The sequence below is a fragment of the Malus sylvestris genome, chromosome 10, assembly GCF_916048215.2.
Source record: "Malus sylvestris chromosome 10, drMalSylv7.2, whole genome shotgun sequence".
NCBI lineage: Eukaryota > Viridiplantae > Streptophyta > Magnoliopsida > Rosales > Rosaceae > Malus > Malus sylvestris.
Genome location: NC_062269.1, coordinates 19,950,428 through 19,963,237, shown reverse-complemented (window position 1 = coordinate 19,963,237; position 12,810 = coordinate 19,950,428). Strand labels below are relative to the sequence as shown.

The window sequence follows — 12,810 nt, the reverse complement described above, 5'->3', positions numbered from 1 at the left end:
TTCAGAACGAAATTGCGCTAAAGCTAGGGCGTCACCCGTAAGTGGCGCGCTGTGTGGCCCGAGTACAGTGATAAGTGAGCAAGGGTCGCTGTATCTCCATAGACACCCGGATGCAGTGTTAAATGAGCAAGGGGGCCATAGAAACTTCTTTTCGAACGACTCCACTCAAAGTTGTTTGGGCGCATATGCACCTATCAACTTTACACGGGACACACAAAAGAAGTACTTTGATTCCATTGGACGGGGGAGGGTGAAGAAGCTAGGACAGAAGGGTAGAGTTCAGGAGAGTAGAATGCGTTTAGGAACGTGGAATATAGGAACCTTAACGGGAAAATCTATGGAAGTAGTGGAAGTTATGGTGAGGAGAAGGATAAATATTATGTGCCTACAAGAAACTAAGTGGGTTGGTCTTAAGGCAAAAGATCTAGAAAACTCAGGGTTTAAACTTTGGTACTCGGGCACAAATAGAACGAGAAACGGTGTTGGCATCATCGTGGACAAGACCTTGACACAAGATGTTGTAGATGTCAAGAGGGTAGGAGATAGAATCATGGCAATTAAGATTGTAATAGGACAAGAACTTATCAATGTGATTAGTGCGTACGCACCTCAAGTAGGGTTGGATATGAGTTCGAAGGAGACATTTTGGGAAGACCTTGGAGACTTGGTGCAAGGAATTGCTCAGACGGAGAAGTTATTTATAGGAGGAGATTTAAATGGACACGTGGGCAGGGAGACAGGCAACTATGGAGGTTTTCATGGTGGCCATGGTTTTGGGGAGAGAAACGAGGATGGGGAAGCTATCTTGGATTTTGCAATGGCATATGATCTCTTCTTAGCCAACACCTTCTTTAAGAAGAGAGAAGAACATGTGATCACCTACAAGAGTGGGTCGTCAAAAACACAAATAGATTTTCTTCTAATGAGGAAAAGGGATCGTAAAACTTGTAAGGATTGCAAAGTTATACCAGGAGAGAGCGTGGCTAATCAACATTGCTTGTTGGTGATGGATGTACATATCAAAAGAGTGAGAAAAAAGAACAAGACTTGGAAGTGCCCAAGGACTAGATGGTGGAATCTAAAAGAAGAAAAACAAGTCATTTTCAAAGAGAAAGTAATCACCCAGTGTGTGTGGGATAGAGAGGGGGAAGCTAGCCAAATGTGGGATTCCATGGCTAGTTGTATCCGAAAAGTAGCAAAAGAGGTGTTAGGAGAGTCCAAGGGCTTTGCCCCACACCAAAAGGAATCTTGATGGTGGAATGAGGAGGTACAAACAAAGGTGAAGGCTAAGAAGGAATGTTGTAAAGCCTTATACAAGGATAGGACCGATGAAAATGGTGAAAGGTATAGAAAAGCGAAGCAAGAGGCGAAGAAAGCTGTGAGAGAAGCTAAGTTAGCGGCTTATGACGATATGTATAAGCGACTAGATACCAAAGAAGGAGAGTTGGATATCTATAAACTAGCTAGAGCAAGGGAAAAGAAGACAAGGGACCTAAACCAAGTGAGGTGCATCAAGGATGAGGATGGAAAGGTTCTTGCTACAGAGAACGCGGTTAAAGATAGATGGAGAGGTTATTTTCATAATCTTTTCAATGAAGGACATGAAAGGAGTGCTTCTTTAGGGGAGTTGAGTAACTCAGAAGAGTGTAGAAACTACTATTTTTATCGTCGAATCCGGAAGGAAGAAGTGGTTGTAGCTTTGAAGAAGATGAAGCATAGAAAAACAGTAGGCCCAGACGATATACCAATCGAAGTGTGGAAAGTTTTGGGAGAGACAGGTATAACATGGCTTACTGACCTTTTTAATAGGATTTTGAAAACGAAGAAGATGCCAAATGAGTGGCGAACGAGCACTTTGGTGCCTATCTACAAGAATAAGGGCGACGTACAAAATTGCATGAACTATAGGGGTATTAAGCTAATGAGTCATACAATGAAGCTCTGGGAGAGAGTCATTGAGCATAGATTGAGGCAAGAGACACGGGTTTCGGACAACCAATTCGGGTTCATGCCAGGGCGCTCAACCATGGAGGCAATCTATCTCTTACGAAGATTGATGGAAAGATATAGAGATGGGAAAAAGGATTTACACATGGTTTTTATAGATTTGGAAAAAGCGTATGATAGGGTCCCAATAGACATTCTTTGGAGGATTTTAGAGAAGAAAGGAGTACGAGTAGCATATATCCAAGCTATAAAGGATATGTATGAAGGAGCAAAGACTGCCGTAAGAACTCATGAAGGACAAACCGAAAACTTTCCCATAACTGTAGGATTACATCAAGGCTCATCCTTAAGTCCTTACCTTTTTGCGTTGGTAATGGATGAGTTAACAAGACATATTCAAGATGATATTCCTTGGTGTATGCTTTTCGCAGATGATATAGTGTTGATAGATGAAACTCAGGAAGGGGTAAATGCAAAGCTTAACCTTTGGAGAGAAGTGTTGGAATCTAAAGGTCTTCGCCTAAGCCGATCAAAGACAGAATATATGGAGTGCAAGTTCAGTGCAAATGGAGGCCAAAACGAGTTAGGGGTGAGGATCGGAGATCAAGAAATACCAAAGAGCGATCGTTTTCGTTACCTAAGATCTATCTTGCAAAAGAACGGAGAATTAGATGGAGATCTCAACCATAGAATACAAGCTGGATGGATGAAGTGGAAGAGTGCATCCGGCGTGTTGTGTGACCGCCGTATGCCACTGAAGCTCAAGGGAAAATTTTATAGGACGGCAATAAGGCCGGCGATGCTGTATGTGTAAGAGTATGAGTATGATTCTTATAAGTCTTGGGATAATTGATATTATAAAGAAGTCTAAATCTGATAAGGAATGCAGTCTTGAGAGAAGTTTCAATTGGTTTTGGAAAGGAACTTTGTGTTGGAACTTTATAAAGTCTCATGAATCTTTATGGTTTGTATGTCTTTGAATCCTAGTCCAATTCTGATAGGGAATGGACGAATGAGCACTATATATTTATGGTTCAAACCACTGCTCTTGCGATATTAGCTTATGTTGTTCTAAGTCCTATTGATTAGAAAAGCTATTGTGATCGTAAAAGAGGAGAAGGTTTTGAACACAGAGGCTGTTATGGCTTCTTCAAGTTCAAATTCTGCAGGTATGTTCTCAGCAATCCTTGTTCTTGTTCATAAGTTTTGTCACTTGACTTGTTTCAGAACATTGGTAATTCAATTGGCATATCATCGATCTGTGTTAGAGTTCTTACATGTGGTATCAGAGCCTAGTTGATTATTGTCATTAAGTTCAAAATTTACACAAGAATCTGATGGAAAAGCTATGAACACTTAAACGTTCCAAACCCAGTAAACGTATAACCTTGTTTAAATTGAATATTGGCAAAACGCATAACCTTGTTCGAAATTTTCTGGGTTTGCACCTTTTTTCTCTTCTTGGTTTGAAGTTGTGATGATCCAAACATGCTTTGCTTCTAGATCTTCTCGTTCACAACCATCTTTATTTAAGATTTGGATTTGCGATAATATATATTTTTCTTTTGTTCCCAAAGGTATGTTTATAATTCAAAACTCCTGATGTATTATATCGAGTTTATTGAATTTTGATCCTTGATACATACAAAACTCCTGATGTAACATATACAATACTGCAATCTTTATACATGATTGATGCTAAGATTGATACGATCCTGAAACCATTCATAAAAGGGTATGTATTTTGAAATCTTATTGCAATTTCTTGAATTTTGTATAACATTTAGATTGAGTTAAATGGAATTGGTGTCAAGATTAGTTACTTATTCTGAAACCGTGTTTCTCAATCTGGGTTTGAGAGAACTTTTTCATGCTTGCTTATTTGGTGATAAGTATAGTAATTTATCAGTATACATCTCTCATAAACATCGTAATTCTGATTTTCAAAATTCTTGTTTCCGCTGTGTTGATTATGATGGTAATCCGCATGGGAATTTGGAGTGATGACAATCCGCATGGACGATTCTCGAGCACTGATGGATAAGTAATTTCGTTGATTTGGAGTCGAGGAATTGCAATTGGTTGACGAATACGAGTCCAATGATGCATTCAGGTAACTCACTTCACTGTTTCATGCGTGATTAATTGTTCTCCTATATGCATGATTATAGTGTGATGAGTTGGAGCATAATGAATTAGGCCTTTTGCTATTTCGAGTATGCTTGTTTATTTATATAAATTGTAAAGGCATGATTAAACTCGAAATCCCTATAGATGCCAACTTGTGAGATGTCTGGAATCATACTTTGCTGCATAAACAAATTTGTCTAGATATACTTTTCCATTTTTCATTAAAGAGTCTGTGTATATGCATTGTTTCATGTATGAATCTCGATACATTTAATTGCGGGGAGCAGCACAAGTGCGCATCTTATTGTCAATTCCTGATTTTCAATTGGTTTGATTTATATCAAGTTTGGGTTGGAATGGATTTGACTGCATATCATGTGCAAGTCGGCAAGCAATATAAAGCAACAACATGGAATGCATATATAAAATGGATGCCAATTGCTTTGTGACTTATACATAAATCGCATATATGAATTAAATTTGTATTCATATCTAGATAGCATTTGTGCATAGATGTTGTAATTATGGGCATGCGGCTTTATCTATATCAAATAGAACTTGCATAAGTTTCTCTGAATATTGATGCAAGCATACAAGAAAATATATGAACAAATGAATATATAAGGTAGATGTTTTATTGACCACCTATAATGAGTCTTGTGACAATAAACTTTTAGCCATTTACAAAATATATATTCTATTATGAATCGGAAAACAAATAATTATTTGTCATCTTATTGGAAATTCATAAGACTAATGATATGCAGTTATCATTATTTTCTCCAAGGACTTGCTTACGAATCTGTATATAATTGATGATGGTGTTGATAATGAATTAAAGGCATGAAGATTTTTAATCTGGATTATTGTCGACTAATCTTATCATGTATATATCGATGCATGCTTATTGTATATGTATATTTGTGATTTCATGATGCATGCTTCCGCTATTATATTTTGGTTGAAATCACAAATAGGGAGAAAGATGAACTTCGAGTTCTCCAGAAGAAATAGTAGTCTTGATTATCTCGTTTTAATCAAGATATATTGTTGTGATATATATCCAAACATTATCAAATTTTGGTTGATCTTGCTCGATGGATATTGAACTAGTTAAGATCAAATTGAATGCAAAAATATTGTGCTTGCTATTCTGATTTTGATCATTGTTGAAACTGGTGATTTTGAGTTTATGTGAGATAAGTTTTTCCGAATGGATTGTGACTATCTTTTGATACATAGACTGTTTTGTATAATGGTTTAGGTGTATATGACTAAACTGAGATTATGCAATAGGTAAGGAATCGGGAACCAATTGGTTCATATCTCCGATTTCTTTATTGACTGTGCAGTATATTCTCCTTATGCTTAAGTGGGAGAATCGTATGTTCGAATGTAAGCATAAGGCTAAGAGTATTTAAGCCGGCCATTATAATTCATATGGATGCTTGAAAACCAGATTATGGTTTTATTGAAGCAATTGGTAATTATTTATGTTACTTAATTTGTTTAAGTAATGAGAAGTTTAGTGCTATTTGCTGGAACTAAACATAACTTGATATAGTGGGAGCAAATCAATTATGTGTTTGCTCTGGTCAAGTAAAATCACATTGTTGTAAATACGAATTGGATGAATGTGATCATGGAATTTGTTTGCGTATTGGTTGCGGCAATTGATCACATTAATAAGACATTCAGTGTATTGCAATGACTGTTAGTTAATACAGTTGATATTAACTTATACTTAACTTGTTTGTGTTAAGTATGGCCTAGATAAGTGGGAGCAAATTGGTTTGGTTTTGCTATTTTGGTTCACATAATTACAATGTGCAAATTAAGTATGTTGTGACTTTTGAGTTAATTCTGCGATGTAACAGAAAAGATTCTTAAGTTCAATACTTTAAAATGCATAGGTAAGTTGTATGTGAGGATAAGCTTTTGTTATCCAAAACATTTGGTAATTTTTATATCAATTTGAGCTTAGATACATTGCTATGAACATAAACTGGACATTGTGATTTGTAAGTTAAATCTGTATTTTGTGTTGCAGAGGCAATTATAAATTCATTGTTTTGGTTTATGTAAGCAGGTTGTGTCTATGTACTAGTGTGATGGTGAATGACTTATCTGATCACCTTTATAATAATTTGAGATGATTATCTGTTGTGATGAATCATACTCAAGTGGGAGAATGTAAGAGTATGAGTATGATTCTTATAAGTCTTGGGATAATTGATATTATAAAGAAGTCTAAATCTGATAAGGAATGCAGTCTTGAGAGAAGTTTCAATTGGTTTTGGAAAAGAACTTTGTGTTGGAACTTTATAAAGTCTCATGAATCTTTATGGTTTGTATGTCTTTGAATCCTAGTCCAATTCTTATAGGGAATGGACGAAGGAGCACTATATATTTATGGTTCAAACCACTGCTCTTGCGATATTAGCTTATGTTGTTCTAAGTCCTATTGATTAGAAAAGCTATTGTGATCGTAAAAGAGAAGGTTTTGAACACAGAGGCTGTTATGGCTTCTTCAAGTTCAAATTATGCAGGTATGTTCTCAGCAATCCTTGTTCTTGTTCATAAGTTTTGTCACTTGACTTGTTTCAGAACATTGGTAATTCAATTGGCATATCATCGATCTGTGTTAGAGTTCTTACAGTATGGCACAGAATGTTAGGCGGTGAAGCATCAACACGTACACAAAATGGGTGTAGCGGAGATGAGGATGCTTCGTTGGATGTGTGGGCACACAAGAAAGGATAAGATTAGGAATGAGGATATCCGGGATAAAGTAGGAGTAGCCGAAATTGAAGGAAAGATGAGAGAAAATCGGTTACGGTGGTTTGGACATGTGCAAAGAAGGCCTACTAACGCTCCGATTAGAAGATGCGACTATGGGACAGAGGTTCAGGGCCGAAGGGGTAGAGGAAGACCTAGGAAAACTTTGGAAGAGACTCTAAGAAAAGACTTAGAGTACTTGGATCTAACAGAGGACATGACACAGGACCGAGCACAATGGCGTTCAAAGATTCATATAGCCGATCCCACTCAGTGACTTGGATTTTCCAAGTCTCAAACCGAGAAGTTTTCCTCACTCTGGAAATTAAGGGAATACTACCTCAACCTACATGCTCCACTCACAAAGCTTCAACATACAAGCTTCAACAAAAGAAAATTCAGAGAACTTAGCGAAGAAGGCTTTGGTGTATTCAACACAATACGTTGAAATGAAGGAAAGCTATTTATTGATATCCCCAATAAGTCACAAATATGTACATATACATGAGTCAAAATAAACAAACAAGAGAGAGCCTTCACAAAGGTTGCTTAGAAGAAGTCTCAGCAGTCGGTAGAGCCCCAGAAAGAGCAGGCACTGGAGGGGGATCGTTTGGAGCCTCAGTACTGGACATAACCCTAGAAGGAGGAGGCAGCAGAGGTTGATCATTTGGAGCTTCATTACGCGGTACAACCCCAGAAGACGAAGGCAATAAATGCCTTTGGAACAAACCCACAAATCTCTGATGATCAAGTAAAACCTGACCATCAGATTCCTTCATCTGGTCAAGCTTTCTCTTCATGTTTGTAGCATAGTCATGTGCGAGCCGGTGCAACTGTTTATTCTCATGCTTGAGCCCTCTAATCTCCTGTTTGAGACTCATCACTTCAGCCGCCAATGATTCAACTTGGCGGGTTCGAGCAAATAGGCGTTGGGCCATGTTAGACACAGAACCTGCACACTGAACACTGAGAGCCAGAGAATCCTTAACAGCCAACTCATCAGACCGTTTGGAAAGTAGTCTGTTATCTTTGGGAGTGAGAAGGTTCCTGGCCACTACCGCAGCGGTCATATCATTCTTCATCACGGAATCCCCAACAGTAAGATGACCAGTAGGGGAGACGAAGGATAGGCGCCATATGTTGTCTGGAGAAGGCGTGGCTGCCTCTTCAACAATGTTCAAGTCAAAACGACGGTCGGAGGGGCCAGACATTTTCAAAGGTGTTGAAGAGAGAAGAGGTCGGACAAATCAAGATCTTAGAAGTGCAAGAATGGAGCTTCTACTGGTGGAGATTCAAGTGTGCTTTGGAACTTAATGCCAGCCTCTATAAAAATCTGCACTCGACAAAGCTTCAGAAATCGAAGAGGCGTTTGCTTTCTCAAAAGCTGGGCTGCTCAGAGACCACGAGACGTTTGCTTTCTCAAAAGTTGGGTTGCTCAAAGACCACGAAGGCCGATCTCAGAAATCGAAGAGGCGCTTGCTTTCTCAAAAGCTGGGCTGCTCAGAGGCCACGAGGGCCGATCTCAGAAATCGAAGAGGCACCTACTTTTCCAGCCTTGTCAGCACCTGTCAGCTTTGCGGAAATTATGGGCATTATGTCGAAGATTTCTGGTGAAGTAGAAAGCACATGAATCTTACTGTTCAATCACCCACTTCCCACATGCAACATTAGCTCATGGGTACCACAGATAACTTTGCCAAAGTTCTCTGACAAAGTTGAGACACGTGAAGCTTGCAGCTCCCACTACACCGCTCTGACCAAGAAGGGTAAAAGAATAGCAAAGAAACAGCACTAACAAAGTTTAGACACATAAATTTTGAAGGTCTAGCTACCATATTATTACCCACAAGGGTAAAAGAACAGTACCACTGCTGGATAATTGAAAAGTCCCTGTGTGTCAACCTCTGTGCTTCGTGGCAAGATAGACTAACAAACATGCCCAACCTTTTCTCACATTCGAGAAAACACTTCCAACAAGATTGCTTGCTCCAAAATCGAAGAGGCACCGCCCTCCGAATCTCGAGAGCCAGACTCCCAACATGATTACTTTCTCAAAAATCGAAGAGACACCGCTCTTCGAATCTCGAGAGCCAGACCCCTAGCAGGATGGCTTTCTCAAAAATCGAAAAGGCATCGTTCTCCGAATCTCGAGAGCCAGATCTCCGACAAGATTGCTTGTTCGAAAACCGAAGAGGCACCACTAGAGCCTGTCTGTAATCTTTACACGCAACATTAGCTTTCCAGATACCATAGACCACTTTTTCAAAGTGCTCTGACAAAGTTAAAACATGTGAAGCTGGCAGCTCCCACTATCGTGTTATGACCAAGCAAGGTAAAGGAATAGCATTACTACTTGTTGTTAGGGAGACTCCTATATATGTTGACCTCCATCCCCAACAGACAGGCAGACCTGCAAAAATGCTCAACCCTTCCTCATATCTGAGAGGGCACTTCCAAAGAAGCCTTTCGAAATATTCAGCTTTCTTTCCCCCCGATAATACCTCTGCAAACAAGCTATACTAGAGCAAGAATATCTCATATCATCAGGGTTAAAAGCAAGAGTATCCTATATCATGTTTTTTCCCTGTCTTTTCCTTTGGCCTTGTTCTTACCTACAAGACAAGGAGAAATAGAGCAATCAGTCAGCACTTAGAATCAAGCTTCCAGTCAGGAACTGACTGCCTGGAACCCCTTACTTGATTACTTACCTGGCATTGCTCTCGAGTACTCATCTTCAACATCTTATGCTTCCAGGGAAGATACCGCATATGCCTGAGGAACATATAGGGCAAGTGAGAAGGATACAAGGAAGCATGTAAAGACAAGCGTAACAGCACACGTGCCGATACATCCACTACTCTGTCAAAAGCAAAAGTATCCCATATCAGCAGGGTCGAACGTACTATAGATTTGATGGACTTGTTTTGACCCTCAAATTCTTCAGTCGGCCTTATACTCTGGAGGAAACCAGAAAACCCTCCAGCCCAGTTCAAGAATAAGCCTGTGGAAAGTTACTTCTTCAAAAGCAAAAGTATCTCATATCATCTCTTCTCATTTTTCATCTCTTTATCCTTCATGCTGCCTGCAAGATAGGGAGAATGTGAAAAATCAACCGGAACTCGAAATCAAAGTTCTGATCTGGGACTGATTGCTTGGAGCTCTGATTGCTTACCTTGTCTGTCACCTCTTTCAGCAGATCCCCTAGCTCGGCGACTTGGAGGACTCCTACTACATGGTTTGTATCGCGCTTGACCAAGCCCGAAACTACAAGTAAGCTTCAAGTGAAATTGATACATTACCTTGTGCATCTCCACCAGTTAAAGATACCACCCCTGGATGGAGGAAGAGTACTTCCAGAGAAGATGCCACATCTACCTACGAGACAGATAAGGCAAGTCAAGACGATACCACACTCCGGAACTTAGAAGTTTCGTGATTACGAGATCATTCTCCCACAATATTTCCTAATATCATTTGTACTAAATCATTCACTTGTACTCACTAAAAGAGAGCTTGAACCTATGTACTTGTGTAAACCCTTCACAATTAATGAGAACTCTTCTATTTCGTGGACGTAGCCAATATGGGTGAACCACGTACATCTGGTGTTTGCTTTCCTATCTCTATCCATTTATATACTTATCCACACTAATGACCGGAGCAATCTAGCGACGATCACAAAAAGCGACCGTTTTCGCTACCTAGGATCTATCTTGCAAGAGAACGGAGAATTAGATGGAGATCTCAACCATAGAATACAAGCTGGATGGATGAAGTGTAAGAGTGCATCTAGCGTGTTGTGTGATCGTCGTAGGTCACTGAAGCTCAAGGGAAAATTTTATAGGACAGCAATAAGGCCAGCGATGTTGTATGACACAGAATATTGGGCGGTGAAGTATCAACACGTACACAAAATGGGTGTAGCGGAGATAAGGATGCTTCATGGGATGCTTCGTGGGATGTGTGGGCACACGAGAAAGGAGAAGATTGTGAATGAGGATATCCGAGGTAAAGTAGGAGTAGCCGAAGTTGAAGGAAAGATGAGAGAAAATCGGTTACGGTGGTTTGGACATGTGCAAAGAATGCCTATTGACGCTCCGGTTCAAAGATGTGACTACGGAACAGAGGTTCGGGGCCGAAGGGGTAGAGGAAGACCTAGGAAAACTTTGGAAGAGACCCTAAGAAAAGACTTAGAGTACTTGGATCTAACGGAAGACATGACACAAAACCGAGCGCAATGGCGTTCTAAGATTCATATAGCCGACCCCACTTAGTGGGAAAAGGCTTTGTTGTTGTTGTTGTTGTATATTTATTGTATATCGATTGTTCCTTGGCAGCTGAGGGAGTACGTCGACGACACAGAGGATTACATCAACATAATGTTGGATGACAAACAGAACAATCTCCTCCAAATGGGGGTCATGTTGACAACAGCAACCCTGGCTGTGAGTGGCTTTGTTGTTGTAGCTGGTGTCATGGGCATGAACATCCATATTGACCTATTTGATGAAGAAAAAGCAGGGATGCCACAATTCCTGTGGACAGTTGGTGGCAGTACTGCCGGGACCATATTCTTATATGCGACTGCTATCGGATGGTGCAAGCATAAGCGCTTGCTGGAGTAGTGAGGCCAGGCCGTTTATCATCAAGAACGCAACTAAAACTGAAGTGTGTGCTGCCTCTGGTAGATGTACTTCGGCTAGACAAACGCTACTTTGTACAGCTTCTTCGCTTACCGTACGTAATGCAAATATGAATGCAATAAATATCAGCATTTTCAATGTACTTTATGTTTGTAAGAGAATAATGTTTCAGGGTGTAGAGATCCAAAAGATGCGATCCCTCCTATCATCTGGATTACTAGTCGAGGAAACGGTAGCTGGTAAGAAGATTGGGGTCAAAGTTTGAGGAATCTTAGGCGACCTGAATTGGCAGAACTCAAGTCACAATGCATCCGGTATGCCATTGTGAGTTTTGCATGTATATACGTGAAAACTTACGTGTGGCCGGAGTTCCGTCTTACTGTGTTGGTGTTCAACAATTGTACGTGTAATGGAGAAAGGCGAATGTTCCTATATAATTAATCTTTTTTTTCTTTCAGTACAATGATGTATTTTAAACTACGGGAAGGGGGAAGTTCGGGTAAGCCACACAATAGGCAACCTAATTTGATATCGAATTTGTCATCTACGAGATTCAGACATAAGACCTCGCACTTACAAGTAAAGGAGAATACCACCAGATCATTGTGCTGAGTTAGGGGTGAAGATTGGAGATCAGAAAGTACATTAAAGCTCAAGAGAAAATTTTATAGGATAGCAATAAGGCTAGCAATGCTTTATGGTACATAATGTTGGGCAGTGAAGTATCAACACGTACATAAAATGAGTGTAACAGATATGAGAATACTTCGTTGGATGTGTGGGCACACGAGAAATGATAAGATTAGGAATGAGGATATCCGAGATAAAGTAGGAGTAGTTGAAATTGAAGGAAAATGAGAGAAAATCAGTTACGGTGGTTTGGACATGTGAAACGAAGGTCTACTGATGCTGCGGTTAGAAGATGCGATTACGGGACAAAGGTTCAAGGCTGAAGGGGTAGAGAAAGACCTAAGAAGACTTTGGAAAAGACTCTAAGAAAAAACTACTACTTAGATCTAACGGAAGACGTTGCACATAACCGAGCAAAATGGCATTCTATGATTCATACAGCCGACCCCACTTAAGGGGAAAATACTTTGTTGTTGTTGTTGTTGTTGCTCGACTCCTTAGACCTACTCCAACTCTTCGTGTAAAACTCAAATTTTAGGTTCTAAATGTACCCCAACTTGCTCAAAGTCTCCAACCATTGGGTCAACTATGAGTTTTAACTCGAAACACATTTCTGGGGCAAATTTAGCCCAGAATTCCCCTTCGGGTTAATAGGTTGGCTCACAATATATGTGTATTTTTT

At 39.9% G+C, this 12,810-nt stretch overlaps 1 protein-coding gene across 1 annotated transcript in view; it reads left to right on the top strand.

The window, feature by feature from the left end:
• LOC126587848 (magnesium transporter MRS2-3-like) overlaps positions 1-11,955 on the top strand; it is a 29,476-nt gene extending 17,521 nt beyond the window's left edge. The window contains exon 6 of the mRNA XM_050252934.1: positions 11,193-11,955. Coding sequence (XP_050108891.1) covers positions 11,193-11,480 — 288 coding nt within the window. The 3' untranslated portion in view covers positions 11,481-11,955. The remainder of the gene's footprint in view (positions 1-11,192) is intronic.
• Positions 11,956-12,810: the final 855 nt, after the last annotated feature.